Below are 19,404 nucleotides of genomic sequence, written 5' to 3' on the forward strand. Positions count from 1 at the left end.
GTTTCATTTGAGCTATCAATCAGTTTGGTTATTAAGCAAGCTCTTTGTTGCACAGTTTGAGTGTTATTGTGAAGACCTTTAATAAAGGCCATTTTGCATTATTACATATTGGAGTTACCTATTCAACAGTTTAGTGATTCGAACTTAGCAGAGGATTGCAAATAAGAAGATTTGCAAGTAAATTCGTTACAATTGGTGTCAGAAGAGGAATTGTTGAATAAATTCCAGAGTTACAGAGCACAACAAGGACATGGCGAAGTTAAGTGAATTAAGGATCCAGCAACTGAAAAAGGAGTTGGAAGCCCGTGGATTGAATACAACCGGCAATAAGATCGAACTTCAAGCACAGCTACGAGAGGTAATGGAGTCGCAAGGAATTGATGTGGACGGGTGTGTCTTTTATCCTGGTGGGGACGAGACAACAACAAAAATTTAAGAGAAAACTGAAACATCGCAGACAGTTACGAGCACAGACTTGACCATGATATTGGCTGCATTATCTGCACAAACATCAACAGCAACATCAATGTCGTCGCAAATGTCATCTCAACTGGAAGAACAGAAAACATATATGGCATCCAAGATGGAATCACAGGAGACACGTATTGCAGAAATTTTTTATCTGAAATAACATCGAAGATTGAAGCACAAGAGGCACGGATATCCGAAATGTCGGCGCAAATTTCAGCACAGATATCATCGCAGATCTCTGCTAAACTGGAAGAGCAAGAAGGACGTATTTCCTCGAAGGTGGAGGCGCAAGATACAAAAATTTTACAGTTTGAAGAAAAAATTCAGGCCGAGGATGGATGCTTTGAGAGGACGTATTGAGCAGTTGCAACTAAATCGCCCAGCATTTTCAACGAGTAATCCAAAGGTAAAAACACCATCCTTTGACGGTTCTGTTCCTTTCTAGGTCTTTAAGCTACAATTTGAGAAGACCGCAACAGTGAACAACTGGAATGCATTGCTCGTAGCTTTAAAAGGACCAGCTGCGGAAATCCTACAGACTATTCCAGAGTACGAACGGAACAGTTATGACGCATTGATGGTTGCTGTAGAACGAAGGTACGGAAGCGAACACAGGAAACAGATATATCAAATAGAATTGCAAAACCGTTACCAAAAAGCTAATGAGACTTTACAAGAGTTTGCTTCGGATGTTGAAAGATTGGCTCATTTGGCAAATGCGGACACACCCGTGGAGTACACCGAGAGGGTAAAAATCCAGAGTTTTATAAATGGCATACGGGACGTAGAAACGAAGTGAGCGACATATGCAAACCCAAAACCCACATTCGCAGAAACGGTATCCCATGCGCTGACTCAGGAAACAGCGTCACTTTTGAGTAAGCCGACATACAAAGCTCATCGCGTCGAAGTGGAAAAGCCAGACTGGGTAGACACAATTTTGGAAGCATTAAAAGGAACGCAGCAGAAAAACGATGATGCCGTCAATTGCTTTAAATGTGGAAAGCCAGAGCACATTGCGCGTTATTGCAGTACCAATCCTAACAGTTCCAGCAATGTGGGCGGCCGTAAACGCAGAGCTGAAGGAGATGAGCAAATCTCAAAATCCACTCAATCGTTAAACTAAAGCGAGTCAGCCGCAAGAGGCGACAGCTGGCTCCCTCAATTGAATGCCCCATAATATTTATCTCGCAAATTGGAAGAAGGTCAAGCAATCTTACTGTCGGATGACATGTGGATGGAAAGGAACGTTTACTGACTGTAGATATGGGTGCATCCCATTCCATCATTCGATCAGATTTAGTCAACAAGAAGATAAGACCATTGCTTGGAGCAATATTACGTACAGTCACGGAAGGGGACACCCAGGTAATTGGAGAAGTAGTATGTGAAGTAGCAATTGGGAACGTCACGGTACTACACAATTTTATAGTGGCAGAGATTGTTGATGAAATCATAATTGGAGTGGACTTCTTAATCGACCAAGGCATCAAGATCGATATGCAAAGCAAGACGATGCGATATAAGAACATGGATGTGCCACTTAATTTCGGCTACGAGAGAGGCTACAGCAGTAAACGAGTGCTGGTGGAAGAGAGTCAGCAAATGCCACCAAAATCCGAAGCAGTCATCTGGGCAAAGGTTGATGGAGATTGTGGGACAAACAAACTGTGGGTTGTCGAAGCAGCAAACAAATCAGCATTGAACATACTTGTAGGAAAAACCCTGGCTATGACAAAACAAGATGGACGTATTCCGGTAAGAGTACTCAATGAGTTCAAGTCACCACTCAAACTGACCAAAGGAGCTATTTTGGGAAGATGCCAAGAAGCTGAAAAAGTTATTAACTGTGAACAGCTCCAGGAACACGTTTCATATAGTAATACTGATCTTTCAAATGATATCACGTCATGGACGCAGGGGCTAGAGGAAGCCTATCAGAGTAAGGCAAAACAACTGCTCCTAAAGTACGCGAATATATTTGACCAGGATGGTTCCAAACGAGGCCGCACCAACGTTGTGAAACATCAAATTGACACTGGAGGTGCGAACCGATCCATCAAGCTCCACGTAGTAATCCATTTGCGAAGCGGGAAGGTGTGAGTCAAATCATACAAGAAATGAGCGACAGCGGCGTCATCGAACCATCAGCTAGTCCATGAAGCTCACCGGTAGTACTTGTAAAGAAGAAGGATGGAAAAATGAGGTTTTGCGTGGACTACCGGAAGTTGAACGACGTTACGAAAAAGGATAGCTACCCATTGCCTAGAATTGACTACACTCTGGACTCGCTATCTGGTACGGCATGGTTTTCCACACTGGACTTGAAAAGCGGCTACTGGAAAGTTGAGGTGAAGGAGGAAGATAAAGAGAAAACAGCCTTCAGTGTCTGTGATGGTCTTTGGCAATTTACAGTGATGCCTTTTGGACTTTGTAATGCACCAGCTACTTTTGAGAGACTCATGGACCAGGTACTGAAAGGACTACATCGGAAAACATGGATGGTGTACTTGGACGACATCATCGCATTGGACAAGAACTTTGATGAAACCTTAAGAACTTGGACTATGTTTTCCAGAGAATAGCTGGCGCTGGTCTGAAGTTAAGTCCCAAAAAGTGTGCGCTGTTTAAAAAGGAAGTAAATTTTTGGGTCACAAGGTAACGACAGAGGGCATCTACACTGCGAAAGAAAATATAGAGGCTGTAAAGGATTGGCCAAGACCACAGAACCTACATGAATTGAGAAGTTTCCTTGGGCTGTGCACATATTACCGCCGATTTTTACCAAATTTTTCCAGCGTAGCCCATAGCCTCCATGAGCTTACAAGAAAAAATAAAGCTTTTGAAAGGAAGAAGGAGCAAGAAGTGGCTTTCCAAACATTGAAGGAGCGTTTGTGCACTGCCCCAATGTTAGCATATCCGCTTCCAGGAGCAACATTTATTCTAGACACAGATGCGAGTGGATATGCTATAGGAGGCGTTTTATCACAACTGGTCGATGGACAGGAGAAGGTAGTTGCATATTACAGCCGTTCGATTGGAAAACCAAAGAGGAACTACTGCGTTACGCGGAGAGAGCTGTTGGCATTGGTAGAGTGCATTAAACATTTTCACAAATACCTCTACGGCCAGCATTTCCTTGTCAGGACAGATCACGTTGAAATGGCTTCTGCAGTTCCGTAATCCGGAAGGACAATTGGCACGGTGGATAGAGCGACTATAAAGCTATGAATTTTCCATTGACCATCGAAAAGGTAGTACCCATGGAAATGCCGATGCAATGTCACGAAGACCATGTAGTTTGGAATGCAAGCACTGTTCAAAGTCCTATGCTGAAAAAGACATTATAGATGTCCGCCTAATGACTATAACGTGTACGGATGAATGGGACAAGGAACAACTAAGAAAGTGTCAGCTAGAAGATACAGATCTGTCACATGTTATGCAAGGGCTCGAACGAAACGAAAGACCAAACAGAGAAGAGATGTCAGCAGAGAGTCCCATTGCGAAGTCATATTGGGCAAAGTGGAACAGTTTAGAATTGATATCCGGTTGCCTTCATCAATGCAAGAAGAAGCTGATAGTTGTTCCCAGAAAGAGGATTCCTGACGTGCTCAGCGAGCTGCATAATGGTCCAAGTGGAAGTCATCTTGAAATCACGAATACGCTCGAGAAAATTAAGCAGAGATTCTATTGGGTTGGTTGCCATCAGTCGGTCATCGAGTGGATTGCCAAGTGCGAGGTTTGCAATAGAGTGAAAAGGCCCACAACACGAAGTCATGGTCAGATGAATCAGTATATTTCAGGTGCACCATTTGAAAGGATCGCCATGGATGTCGCAGGGCCATTTCCTACTAGCAACTGCGGAAACAAATACGTACTGGTGGTTATGGATTATTTCAGTAAATGGCCAGAGGTATACCCAATCCCAAACCAAGAAGGAGTAACAGTAGCAGAATTGGTTACAAACGATTGGGTTGCAAGGTATGGTGTACCAATGGAGTTACATTTTGACCAAGGCAGAAATTTCGAATTAGCGGTGTTTCAAGAAATGTGCAAGAAATTGAGCATTCGAAAAACATGGACAACTGCATTGCATTCTCAGTCCGATGGTATGGTGGAACGTTTCAATAGAACATTGAAGGAGCATTTAAGGAAAGTAGTAGACAAGTACCATAAGGACTGGGATACATACATATCATTATTCTTGATGGCCAACCGATCGGCAGTACATGAGACATCGGGCCAAACTCCCGCAAAGGTAATTTTTGGGAATGACCTTCGACTGCTAGCTGATTTGAAGTATGGGATAGATGCCGATGCGGAGAGAAATGTCAAGAAATCCACTGGTGTCTTGGAAGAAGAGCTGAGAGAGATACACGATCTGGTAAGGCAACGAGCAAAGATTATGAGTGACAAGATGAAATCGAGGTACGATAAAGCAATTAACCCACAATTACAACCCACAACGAAAAAAAGGTTTGTCCCCGAAATTGCAGTGTAATTGGGAAGACCCATACAAAGTTGTAAAACGGATCAACGATGTAGTGTACCGCATACAAACCATTGGCAAACCACGAACCAAAATGAAAGTGGTTCATTTGGAGAGGCTAGCAGCGTTTAGATCGAGAGATTTGTCTAATCGGGACGATCAGACCTAGTTGGAGGGCAGTGTGACGACTATTAGCAACACTAAGGGATACTATCACCTCTAAGCCAATTCTAAGCAGTGACTTGTATGTACATCAATAGATAAAACATTATGTCTACACATATGTACGTACACGCAACGGAGAAGAGACGCACAAACACATGCAGATATCTGAGATGCTCCCAAAAGTATGCAATTATAATTGTGGAAGTGTCGCTCACAAATACACGCACATATGAGAAGCTATACACGTACATCTGTAGTTATAATTATATAGCAGTAACTAAGTAAATTCTGGAAGAGCCTAGCAGCAAACAAGAAATCACAGAGTATAAAAGGCCGCAACAATAGAGGCACGACAATCAGTTTGATTTAAGACGCTATCTGGCGAGCAATAATAGTGTTATTGTGAAGAACTTTAATAAAGGCCATTTTGCATTATTGAATAGTGGAGTTATTTATTCAACAGCTTAGGGATTCGAACGTTAGCAGAAGATTGCAAATAAGGGGAATTGCAGTAAATTCGTTACATTATAAATAAAATGGGATTATAGCATACGATAGCAAACGGAACGTAATTCTTTTTTAATTCACAATAAATTTTACGATCCACGTTAGGTTGGATTGTATTTTTAGCTCACAATAGATTTTGAACTGTCAAATTACTTGCCAAAAATAAATTAAATAACTGCGATGGATCCAATTTTATTGTTTTGTTTGAGCTCCCGTAATAGCGAAGGCGATGAAAAGATAGTCCGAAGACGGTTAAAAGAGTGCAATAACCGTTTGGACTTATAGAACAAAGTGTAAGCTTATCATTTATGTGTTAGCTGCATTTTTTTTTTTTTACTTACTTAATTGGCGCTTTACCATTTAAACGGTTATGGCCGTCCAACAAGGCGCGCGAGTCGCTTCCTCTCTCTGCCAACCGGCGCCAATTTGTCATACCAGTGGAGTTTAAATCGTTTTCCACCTGGTCCTTCCAACGGAGTGGGCCCCCCTCTACCTCTGCTTCCATAGGCGGGTTCCGATAGATTGGCCGGAGCGTTATCTTTAATTCGCATAATATGGCCTAGCCAGCGCAACCGCTGCGTTTTAATTCGCTGGACTATGTTGATGTCTCCGTATAGCTCGTACAGCTCATCGTTAAATCTTCTTCGGTACTCGCCATCGCCAACGCGTAGAGGTCCATACATTTTTCGAAGAACTTTTCTCTCGAACACTCCCAGAGCCGTTTCATTTGATGTTGTCCATGCTTCTGCACCATATAGCAGCACGGGAACAATAAGTGACTTGTAAAATATGATTTTCGTTTGCCGAGAGAGGACTTTACTTTTCAATTGCTTACCTAGTCCGAAGTAGCATTTATTGGCAATAGTGATACTTCGCTGTATTTCAGAGCTGATGTTGTTGCTAGTGTTGATGCTGGTTCCCAAATAAATGAAGTGTTTTACTATTTCGAAATTATGGCTGCCAACGGTAGGGTGGTTGCCAAGGCGCATATGCGCTGACTCTTTGCTCGATGACAGCAGGTACTTCGTCTTGTCCTCATTCACCATCAAACCCCTGTATACCGCTCCTTTTTCCAGTTTGGAGTAAGCAGAACTAACGAAGCGGCCGATGATATCAATGTTTTATAGAATATTGTTCCAGAGCGGTTAAGTTTTGCAACTAGTATAATTTTCTATAGCATCAAATTAAAGAAATCGCACGATAGGGGGTCACCCTGTCTGAAACCTCGTTTAGTTTCAAACGGGTCGGAGAGGTCCTTCCCAATTCTGACTGAGCTGATGGTATTGCTCAACGTCATTATGCACAGCCGTATAAGTTTTGCGGGGAAACCAAATTCAGACATAGCGGCATATAGGCAGCTCCTTTTCGTGCTGCCGAAGGCGGCTTTAAAATCGACGAAGAGGTGATGTGTGTGTTGATTCTTTTTTCGCGGGGGTTTTCCAAGATTCGGCGCATTGTGAAAATCTGGTCGATGGTAGATTTACCAGGTCTGAAGCCGCACTGATAAGGTCCAATCAGCCGATTCACGATGGGCTTCAATCTTTCGCACAATACACCTTATATGCGATATTAAGAAGGCTGATTCGGCGATAGTTGGTGTAGTTTGCACTATCCCCCTTCTTCTGGACTGGGCAAAGAACAATTAGATTCCAATGGTCGGGCATGCACTCGGCTGCCCATATTTTGCGAAGAAGCTGATGCATGCGCATTACCAATTCCTTGCCGCCGTATTTGAATAGCTCCGCAGGCAATCCATCAGCGCCCGCGGTCTTGTTGTTTTTCAATTTGGTTATTGCTATTCTGACTTAGTCATAATCGGGTGGGGGGACATTGAATCCATCATCATCTATTGCGGGATCGGGTTCGTCATCCCTGTGCGGTAAATCGCTGTCTCCATTTAGGAGAAGAGAAGAGTTTTATTTACATCTACATATATACGTATACGCTTAAACTTTATATGGACTGCTAAGCGTTAAACTTTATCTACTCTTCTGAAATTGCTGCGCGGAATATTAGTACTCCTAAATTTCAATACGCATTATACTCAGATGCAACTGCAATATGTGTCTATGTTTCACCTCTACAAATGGTGTGTGTCCACTATTCACCGCAACCGATTCAGCTATAGCTTATACACTAGGGCCAACAGAGGTTTGTGTCTCCGCTTGGTACAACATGTTCAGGGATGTTACGATTTGGCCACTGTTCTCTTTTGTTCCAACTTGTTCTATGAAGAGACTAATTGACCGCTTTTCTCACATCAGCATCTTTTATGTCTCTAAAATTTTTCTTTAGTTTTATTTCACTCAAAGGAGCAAATCTTTTTAGCTACGAAAATATATAATGCTATTATTAGCCGTGGTTTTTACACGTATATACGTCTACGTTTGCGCGTAAAAAAACGCATGTGGTCATACCAAATCATTTCCGAGATGGTCGGGCTTGCTACCGGAACGTACCGGATCTGCTACCGGCAAAGGACCATCAACATCGATAACACTCCCTAATGCCTTCAGGGAGTGTCTTTATCGCTACAACAACAACAATAATTAATTTCACGGTGAAAAGGGGCTGTCATCGCCGGAGCGCACAAAGGGACCCGGAAAATTCCTGGAGTATTTGAATTTTTATTATCATTGATTTCTCGAAAATACATATATTTCAATTGCAGCCGTGGTGTGGTGGTAGCGTAGTCCACCTAACACACCGAATATTCTGGGTTCACGCCCCGGACAAGGCAACATCAACATTTTAGAAACAAGTTTTTTCAATTAGAAGAAAGTTTTCCTAAGCGGGAAAGTAATTTGGCAAGCACTCCGAGTGCATTTCTGCCATGAAAAGCTTCTCGGTGTAAACTAATCTGCCTTGCAGAAGTCGTTCGGAGTCGGCATAAAACATGTAGGTCCCGTCCTTCCAATTTGTAGGAAAACCTAAAAAACGAGCACGACGAAAATTGGAAGAGAAGCTTGGCCTAAAATCTCTTCGAAGCTTATCGCGCCTTGCATTTATTTTTTATTTTTTATTTCAAATTGTCAGTGTAATATCATAAATCGACTGCCGAGTCAAACACCACCCTATCTCAGGTGCCAGTTCAAAAATTCCCTACTTCAAAATATTTTTATGTAACACCTTATTCCAGGTTTTTTTTTTTTTTAACAGCCTATTTCAGAACTCGGTTTAAGAACGCCTTATAACAGTATTTATTTTATAAATGCCCTAACTCACGACAAAATATATTTAATTGCCAATCTATACTTATATATATATGTATTAACCTGGGTCGATTTGTATGGACGAAAGTTAACCTATATCGCGCCATCGATTTTTCGATAGGATTTGGGCTCAGGAAAAAAAGTTCCACTACGCATACCCAAAAAAATAAATTTTGAGCCTGCAAAAAAAATCGTCTTCTAAATCTCCATAAAAGACACTTTTTTTTTCAAAAAACTGCATTTACCAATTTTGCATTTGCCAATTGACACGAAAAGAAAATACATAAAAAATGATTTGGAGCCTTGAAAATGAAAAATGAGCCCAAATCCTATCGAAAAATCGATGGCGTGATATAGGTTAATAAATCGACCCAGTCTAATATGTATATCATCTGAAATTCGGCCTTAGTTGCTAATTTAACCAAGCCAAATCAAGTCTATGCCATATAAAACTTTATTATATACTTACATACATGCATATTTGCGTCAGTATGTCCTTCACAAATTTGAAAAAAGGGAACTGCGTCACGTCCATAGAAAAAATAAAATAAATATTATTTGGCAGGGGTGTGCAGAAAAGGGGACAGAGAAGATGGGAGGCTACGGTAAACAATATGTTATAATTTAGATAAGTAGGTGAATATTTTATTTGAAAAACTAATGTATTTTCCCTTTATTCATTTTCAGAGCTTCATTTCGAATGTAATCAAAATTTATTAAGTAATAAGAGGCGGCGTTTAGAAACTTTGAAGTGCGCGAATTGTTTTCAAAGTTTACTAAATTTAATCAAACAAACAAAAATAAAAAAATTGGAGTCTACAAGGATAATAATTGAGAAAAAATAATATTCAACTCGAAAAGCTGAGATTGGCAAATCATTTTTATACCTCACAAATATTAAGCTAAGGACAGATTGTTTATTGTACTTAAGTGTTCAGATTTAAGTAAGTAATTTGAGATTTTAATAGTTACCACTATTTCACTATTTATATATCTTATTTTACTCAGGTTAGCATTTATAGCAGTGTGTTGGTGATTGTTGCGTATAGCTGAACGTATAATTTCGAAAATTATATAACCTATAGTTAAATAGCTCCAAGCATTTTTACGGCACACCACATTATTCCTACGCTCTTCACCTTCAAGTCAAATATTTAAAACCACGTTCATACTTACTAATAGTAAGCACTTCAAAAGCTTTAAGCAACCTAGAAGATTTCTGCAATCAGCAACCCTTAAGTTAGCATAAAAACCGCCACCACGTTTACCACAGACACATTAGAATCCTTTAATATGACGATGAGTACAAATAATTGTGAAAGTATGGCGTCATACTTCTCCAATTCCTATATGGGGCCCGAAATCCATCATGGGCATTATCCGGGAAATGGTGTCACCGATCTCGATGCACAACAAATGCATCACTATAGCCCACATCCAAATAATCAGGGTAATATGCCCTATCCACGTTTCCCGCCCTACGATCGTATGCCCTACTACAATGGCCAGAGTATTGAACATCAGGGATACTCACGACCTGATAGCCCTTCAAGTCAAGTAGGTATGCCACAGCAACCCCAAGTAAATGGTAGTCCATTGCTACAGCAACAACAACCCACACAGCAACAAGTGGCGCAACAACAGGTGACGCAGCAGCCACAGACCGCGGCACAGCATCAGCAACATTCGCAAGTGACGCACCCAGTTCAACAACAGCAGCCTGTCGTATATGCCAGTTGTAAGCTACAAGCAGCCGTGGGTGGACTGGGTATGGTGCATGAAGGTGGTTCCCCTCCTCTAGTCGATCAAATGGGCGCTCATCATATGAACGCACAAATGGCATTACCACATCACATGGGTCACCCTCAAGCACAGGTGAGTATGAGCCTTAAGGTTACATTTTACGTATGGATATCCATATAAAATAATTTAATATATGTAGATTAGACCGGGCGACATGTAGAGCATACAATTAACTTACATATATTTAACGAGCGTCAAAATTGTTATTCCTTATGCTGATAGCAACAAGTTATTGTTTAAGACACAGGTCTAAATCAAAACTTTATCTTATCGAAGGCTGAATGGAATATGTCGGGTGTCAGCTCGAAAATGCCCTCTATCTAAATATTATTGAAAACAGGTCATCAGTCCAATGCAGTTCATGCCTTGGGCGCTGCCACCTTCATAGATGTTCAGGGCTTAGCAATGGCAACCCTCCGACGGGTGCATTCGTGGCACGAACGACATAGCCTAAATAAATCAAGGCATGTCCACCGATCTCTAACAAGCAGAGGAACGACTTTCCCCCTTGCACTTCAGAAGCCTGCATATAAATTGCACCGGGCTTACCGGAAAGATCGAGGAGATAACCGATTACATGAATATAAATAATATCTGTTTAGCCGGTTGAAATCGTTAATTCTTGGTGGTTTTAATGGACACCACGACCTCTGGCATTCCAGCCTGCCAGAGGACAGCAGAGGCGGGAAACTAACACAGCAATAGACAATACGACTTTCTGCACGATAAATAGCGATGTCCGCCTCGAATTGCAGGAAACTGCCACAGCTCGCCAGTAATTTCCATCGTCAGCACAGGAGTTAAAAACTGCGTTGAATGACAATTATATATAATTTTTATCAATGTTTAAAGTGTCTGCTTTGACCTTGGAATTCATGGGATTCTAAAGCTTCTAACTTCAGAATTTTTTTATTAAATCTACAAAAGGAATATATGTATTTACATATACCATTCTGCCTTCATATAAGTTAGTTTTCAGTATCTGCAATATAATATGTGAGATCGGTAGTGAAAATTTTCAAAAAAGCCCCTTTAACAGCACGGCGATCTGTTTTCCAATAGTAGAAATGAAAAAAAAAAAATGCATGTGTACAAATAACAAGTAGATGATTGTTAGTGAAGTCAAATATGCTTATGAAAATACCTCTACCATATACCAAAACTATCAAAAAATACACTCGACACTGGAAATATCGATTTCGGGAGACGTGTATCGTCACTCATAAGGCATCGATAAAGGCGAGGTTGGTCAAAATGAATTATCTTCATGATTTTAAGCTCCACCCTTTACCACGTATCCAAATTTTGTGCATGCAATACGTGGTTCTGCCAAGGCGTTAGTCTATCTGCATGACTTTAAAAAGTTTTTATCTCTTTCTCCCCTCTCTATCTCCCTCTCCCTTTCATTTTATTCGCTTCTCTCTGCATCTCTTCCTTCCTCTAGCTTCCTTTGCTGTTCCTTCCCCCTCTTCTTCCTTCGTCCAATAAAGTCTCTTCTCCATTCCCGTTTTCCTTTCTCTCATTTCCTCTATGCATATTTCTAGCATCTAGCTTCCATAAGCTAGATGTTTTCGTATAGATCTGTGCCTAGTCTACTTTCCAGATAAATTGTGTTCTAAGTGCCTCATAATCTAGGCAAGATGCTATGAATGTATGCAGTCGCATCCTGAATATGATTGCTTAGAATTGATAGGTCTCTGGTCCAGTTCTTGATGAAAAAAAAACTTAACAGGAACACTCTCTGGGTGACTATAAAGCGATTATGAAAAATTTCAACAAAATCGTCTGAGTGTGATGAACGGACATACAGACTTTAATTTTAACAGCATCTGACTGAACTGCTCTCCCTGAACGCATGTTTGAAGGGATGACTGACAGCGAACTCACTCACACACTTCCTTTTCTTCAAAGAAATGTCATCGCAAGGTGCAAGATCCATTTAACCTAGTTATGGCTTAAGACTTGTTCATTGACTTAGATTTCATACGCTCTTATTTAAACCCTCCAAATAAACCTTTTTTTTTAATTTTCTTATAATAAACAAATTAAGTACTTATTACAGTTTCCTCAATTATCCAGTTAAAGATATGAATACATATTTTGTTTATTAGAAGCTATGTACATATATTCTTGCCAAAAATAAAAGCATACCAATTTTCTATATTTTCTACCATCGCAGTTGGGTTACAGTGATGTCGGAGTTCCAGATGTCAATGAGGTAAGAATAATCCTCAAGAAGTTTTTCTCAATGTTTCCTTTGTAAAATCAGTTGATTGCGCTCCCAATTCATATGAAAAATGCGAATGCTTATTTTTTATTTTTGTTTCAATTAACTATGATTTTTTGTGATTTTCGCCCCAAGAACTCACGTATGTACTCACTTTATATGAGTGAGTACTTGAGCCGATGTATCTTTGACTATAACCACTTTTTACCACATCTGGAGCCGAAGGAGAAAATGTAAATGGGACAGTTCAATCTGTGTCGATTCTTCAACTGCATTTCGGGGTTTATTCCTCTCTAACTTAAATTGAAAGACTGCAATTTATTTTTGTTATTTTTACTATTTGTTTTCATTGAACTTGTTAAAATATAAGCGTGACTCCCACCTGGTTCTTTAATTCGTTAGTCGTCAGCTCATATAATAAAACTGCCAACTGCCGAATAAAGCATCAAGGATGAGGCACATTATTATATTTGTAGTTGAAAGATTGTATGTAGAGACTGTTTAATCAAAATGAATAATATTTTAATATATTTTTTTAACTCATTGAAAAGGTTCATCAGAATCACCATCAGATGAGTATATATGGCCAGCAACAAACCGGCGTTCAAACTGTTGGCGGACCACCACAAGCTATGATGCACCAAGCGCAGGGTCCGCCCCAAATACATCAGGGACATCCTGGTCAACATACTCCACCATCGCAAAATCCAAATTCGCAGTCTTCAGGGATGCCTTCGCCTTTGTATCCCTGGATGCGTAGTCAATTTGGTAAGTGTCAAGGAAAGTGCCTAAAAAATTCCATGAACGTATTAAGTGGAATTTTTCTTCCTTTTATTAAAGTAAAATGTTGGGTATTATATATAGTTGTGTAGAAATAGAGTATATTTATATGTAGTATGGTGAATGGAGGTGTGCATGCAGTAATCTTATTGAAAATAATGGTGAATTTGTAACTGTTATATTGTTGGTCTAATCAGATTAGGTGATAAGATTAATATACTACATATCTTTTAGACCCGGTTTTTCAGTAGTTGGTTAAGCTAAGATTAAACTAAGTTTTCTTAAACTCTAGTCAAATTTAAACTCTAGTTAAACTACTGAGCAGTTTTTTAGTCACAGTTTAAGGACGCCTTTGGGGTATGCTTTTTTGGGCGGCAACATTGGGTTTTTTTATTATCTAGATAATTTGTAGATACGGTAACAGCTGGATTTTGTTTACCCAACAAACATGGATGATGAACATGATAATTTAATTATTTTTAAGCCAGATAGTTCTCGAGTTGGTATCCAATTTAATTCTCCAACCACTCTCCAACCTTTGAAAAAATTTGTAAAATTAAAATTTTTCGAGTTGATCTCCAACGTCGTTAATATTTTCCAATTATTATCCTAATTTAGAGAGATTTTGAGAAATGTAGAGTTCTCAAATGACACATTTCCCCATTTGATATCCTATATTGCAAATTGAGTTAAGGGGGAGTTGAAAAAAGTATCCAAGGTGGTACCATCAAAACCAACAGCTGTTTATTGTGAGAAATAAACACGTGGTTGATAACAGTAATGAAGCGTAATTAATCAAAAATAAATTATATAGGCGGCCGCCGTGGTGTGATGGTAGCATGCTCCGCTACCACACCGAAGATCCTAGGTTCACTCCCCGAGCAACGCTACATCAAATTTTCATCAAATGAAAAGCTCTCAGTGAAAACTCATCTGCCTTTTAGATACCGTTCGAAGTCGGCATAAAACAAGTAGGTCCCCTCCCGCCAATTTGTAGGAAAAATTAAAAGGAGCACGACGCAAATTGGAAGAGGAGGTCGGCCTAAATTCGGAGGTTATCGCGTCACATTTATTTATTTTTTAAATTATATATAGTAGTATGGATTCTTACATTTGAATCCAGTTAGAGAACCACACATAAGTACAACTTGGGAACTAACTTTTTTCAACTTAAGCAATAGCATTTTTTGCTTTATAAAAATTTCCTCTTTTGCTTAGTATGCTATGTTTCTCGAGTTGAGCAAATGTTACAACTCTTGGGATTTTAGAAGTATGCCTAGTTATCAACATGAGCTCTAATGGTACTCAAGCCCTGATCGGTTACTTATAGTGTTTAACCCTGCCAGATCGGCCGCTTAAGCTCAGCTTAAACTTCAGTTAAAGTAGGCTGAAAAACTGCAGAATAAGTTTAGGCCTTGTTTAACAGACAAATTGAGTTGAACTTGTACTAAAAAACCGGGCCTTAAAATAAAATAAAGATGCATTTTCCGCGTGCTTACCGACACATGCATACATCTTAGTAAAAATTGTAACTCTGAATTAAACCAAAACACATTTGGGTCCACTTGCTGAACGGCAGTTGTTTTTTTTTTAATTCAGAGTTAATTAAAAAAAAAAAAATGTATGAGTTAAAACCCCCTTGTCAGGTTAACGCCGAGTTAAAAGTTAATTTTCCGATCTGCGAGTGGGCCTTAATATCCGTAACGAAAGTTTTACGAGTCCCGGATAATGAAAATTGTTCTAATACGAACGCAAAAGTATTTTGGCTTGATACCACTGTGCTATACCAAAAAATGCTGGGTCTCTCATATGGAAATTATGGGTTCTTATACCATATAACACGACTGCGTGTTTTTTTAATTATACCAGCTTATGTAGCACAACCCATGATTTCTCAAAATTTCAATATTTGGAAGAGATTAGCTTCGCCTTTCAAATAAAGGACAAAGTTTTGAAATCGGCCAAAAAATTACAAAGTTTTAATAGAAAAAAACCGACTTAGATTCGATGGAAATTTTTCAAATTGGGAATGAAGGTATATGGGTTGTACTCCATTAGTTTGTATAACTAAAACAACAGAAGTGATTGAGAAAAGCGATAAATGCAGTCGCGTCCTGTGGGCTATGGTTGGGTTTGGTTGAGCTGGCCGGCCCATGAGGACCTCACATAGACTGAATGGGCCCGTGGTGTACCCAGAAGTTTGTTTAACGATCAAACTGAAAACCGCATCAAAAACCGTCCTCCTAGCAAATACTAGAAGTTTTCTAGGACCTATGCCACTTGCTACTTCTAGAACTGACAGCCGTATCACTCCTAATTCAAAGGCATTTGAGCTCCATTAAGGTACCAGCCAGACCATCTCGAGAACGATTTAACATGACCACATTGAACTTCTAGGGCATCCCGCTTATGGGGTAGCTTGTTCCATGTGAAACTTTCGCGGAGTCCAAGTTAAAATAAGCTCAGAAATTAAATTTTATTGAAATCGCAAATTTCTAAGACTTTTAAAATGTAGGAATGGCGCAGCTATGCCCGACAATCGTGGTTCGAATACCGATAAAACAAGTAAGGAAGGCTAAGTTCGGGTGTAACCGAACATTATATACTCAGCTGAGAGCTTTGGAGACAATATATGGGAAAATCACCATGTAGGAAAATGAACCTAGGGTAACCCTGGCATGTGTTTGTATGACATGGGTATCAAATGGAAGGTATTAAAGAGTATTTTAAAAGGGAGTGGGCGATAGTTCTATAGGTGGACGCCTTTTTGAGAAAACGCCATAAAGGTGGACCAGATGTGACTCTAGAATGTGTTTGTACGATATAGATATCAACTGAAAGGTGGTAATGAGTATTTTAAAAGGGAGTGGCCCTATAAATAAATTAGCGGTACCCGACAGATGATGTTCTGCGTTTCGATATATCGACCAAAATGTGGACCAGGGTGACGCAGAACATCATCTGTCGCGTACCGCTAATTTATTTTTATATGTAAGACCACGAACAGATTCCAAGGGCTTTTGATTTCGCCCTGCAGAAATTTTTCAGTTTCTTCTACTTAACATAGTAGGTGTTTGAAGTCAGGAGACTATTTTGTTTTGACTGTGTAAGTTCCTTTATTCAACTGAACTTAAAAAATATAGCGAACAAAGTTAGTGTGAAAATATTTGATACTATGGACCTAACTGTTTTATGTATTCATTATGCTAGTTGGAATTCAAAAACATGAGCTTAGGTAACTAACAGTATTTCAAAATTCTTATAAAGAGAGAGAATGTATATACCTATTGCAAAAAATGTAAAAACTTAACTATATACATATGAATGTAAGTAAGTCAGCATATTAGGGTGGAACTCATACACTCTTTACAAAACAGTAGGTTTCAAACGCATTTTACAAAGTTGTTTCTAAAGTTATATTTTACGTCAATGAACCAATTCAATCACCATTTTTCATCCCTTTTTTCGTGTTTGGTATAGAATTATGGCATTTTTTTCATTTTTCACAATTTTCGATATCGATACCGATTTCGGCCATTTTTTATATCAAGATAAAGTGAGTTCAGATAAGTACGTGAACTGAGTTTAGTGAAGATATATCGATTTTTTCTCAAGTTATCGTGTTAATGGCCGAACGGAAGGACAGACTGTCGACTGTGTATAAAAACTGGGCGTGGCTTCAACCGACTCCGCCCATTTTCACAGAAAACAGTTATCGTCACAGAAGCTATGCCCTTACCAAATTTCACAAGGATTGGTAAATTTTTGTTCGACTTATGGCATTAAAAGTATTTCAGATAAATTGAATGAAAAAGGGCGGAGCCACGCCCATTTTGAAATTTTTGTTGCACCATGTCATTACTGGATTTGAATTGTGCCATAATTTACTTATATACTGTAAAGATATTAAATTTTTTGTTAAAATTTTACTTTAAAAAATTTTTTTTTTGTTAAAGTGGGCGTGTTCGCCATCCAATTTTGCTAATTTTTATTCAGCACACATATAGTAATAGGAGTAACGTTCCAGCCAAATTTCATCTTGATATCTCCACCGACTGCCAAATTGTAGATTGCAAAACTTTTAAATTACCTTCTTTTAAAAGTGGTCGGCGCCACGCCCATTGTCCAAAATTTTACTAATTTTCTATTCTGCTTCATAAAATCAACCCATCTAGAAAGTTTCATGGCTTTATCCGTCTGTGGTAATGACTTTCGCACTTTTTCGGTTTTTCGAAATTTTCGATATCGAAAAAGTGGGCGTGGTTATAGTCGTTCATTTTAAATAGCGATCTGAGATGAGTGCCCAGGAACTTACATATCAAATTTCATTAAGATACCTCAAACTTTACTCAAGTTATCGTGTTTACGGACGGACGGACGGGCGGACGGACGGACATGGCTGAATGAATTTCATTTTTCGCCCAGATCATTTTGATATATAGAAGTCTATATCTATCTCGATTAGTTTATGCCTTTACAGGGTACCGTTATGTGAACAAAATTAATATACTCTGTGAGCTCTGCTCAGCTGAGTATAAAAATAAACTTTTTTTCACCCAATCGAAAGTGTACATTAGAACGTATCACTAAAAAAGTCATATATTGTTGTAAAGGTATTCGCTCAGGGCTAGTGTTGGAAACTCTCGATAGTTAGTTACTGAATGATTTTAATTATCGAATGAATTTTTCCATTCATTCATTCATTCATTTGATCTGCTCTTTAGCTAGCCCGAGGACCAGTACCAATTTTTTTTGTAGTACATACTCGTATACTATACAAAAGAACAATTTCCGTGTTAGCTAAAGAGCAAACCTATATAAGAGAACATGTTGAATGTGACTAAAATAGGGTAAATTTTGCTTCAAGTAAATAATGCAAATATTAAATTTAAATGCCTTTGTTACATACTATGCAAAGCGCATGCATGATACGCAAAAGGTTTTGGTTCGCAACCCACTGAGTTTTTTGGTCTCACCACTTCATATGGCCAATATGTCAGTACTCCCCCAAACCTTTGAAGAGATTTTATGCCGCTGCAACAACAACAACAACAACAGGACAGAAGATTAGTGAAAATGAATTTGTATCTGTATTGTTCAACAACATTATTTTGTTTGAACAGTCTTTGTTCTCAAACATCCACTATTGGAAATGTCTTCGACGGTACATGTTTACAATTTTTAATTTCTTTTTAATTCTTATTCAATGTACCTATCTTTCTCTCTCACAGATGTATGTATGTATTAATATGTATGATCTTTTTTCATTTTTATCACTTCGTTCTGATTTGAGTCATTCCACTGCTGAAGGCCAATTATACAGTGCTAGGTGCGTTTATGATTATGGTTAGCATAAATGAGTGTTTGAACACTGACAGCGGATGTTTTAGGTTTACATATGTTAAATACTGTAAGCAAGAGTTACCCAGGCTTTCAACTGTGCCATATAAATGCCCGTACCTTAATTATGCCAAAGCTTGATTACTTGAACTATATTTTAGAAAACTTAAAACTTAATATGATATGCGTTACAGAGACGTGGTTTAATGAAGATGTTGGCGATAGTGTGTATGAGTTACGTGGTTACAGGGTAACAAGAAACGATAGGAAAACTGGTGCTAGAGGTGGCGGCGTCGCCATATATTTCAAGAACAATATTCCCCAAAAAGTGATTTATAAATCAAGTGTAAGTGATCCCGTTGAATTTATAATCATGGAGGTCGGAGATAGCTTTACTAAGTGTGTAA

General features: G+C 39.0%; 1 protein-coding gene across 9 annotated transcripts in view; it reads left to right on the forward strand.

Moving 5' to 3' along the window:
• Antp (Antennapedia) overlaps positions 1–19,404 on the forward strand; it is a 971,420-nt gene that overhangs the window by 853,067 nt on the left and 98,949 nt on the right. For 8 of the 9 annotated variants that reach the window (XM_067760255.1, XM_067760256.1, XM_067760257.1 and 5 more), the window contains 4 exons: positions 9,535–9,791; positions 9,856–10,722; positions 12,830–12,868; positions 13,429–13,645. In XM_067760255.1, coding sequence (XP_067616356.1) covers positions 10,141–10,722; positions 12,830–12,868; positions 13,429–13,645 — 838 coding nt within the window. In that variant the 5' untranslated portion in view covers positions 9,535–9,791; positions 9,856–10,140. The remainder of the gene's footprint in view (positions 1–9,534; positions 9,792–9,855; positions 10,723–12,829; positions 12,869–13,428; positions 13,646–19,404) is intronic. The other variant, XM_067760264.1, reaches the window with a different exon arrangement.

The sequence above is a fragment of the Eurosta solidaginis genome, chromosome 1 (genome assembly GCF_040869045.1).
Source record: "Eurosta solidaginis isolate ZX-2024a chromosome 1, ASM4086904v1, whole genome shotgun sequence".
NCBI lineage: Eukaryota > Metazoa > Arthropoda > Insecta > Diptera > Tephritidae > Eurosta > Eurosta solidaginis.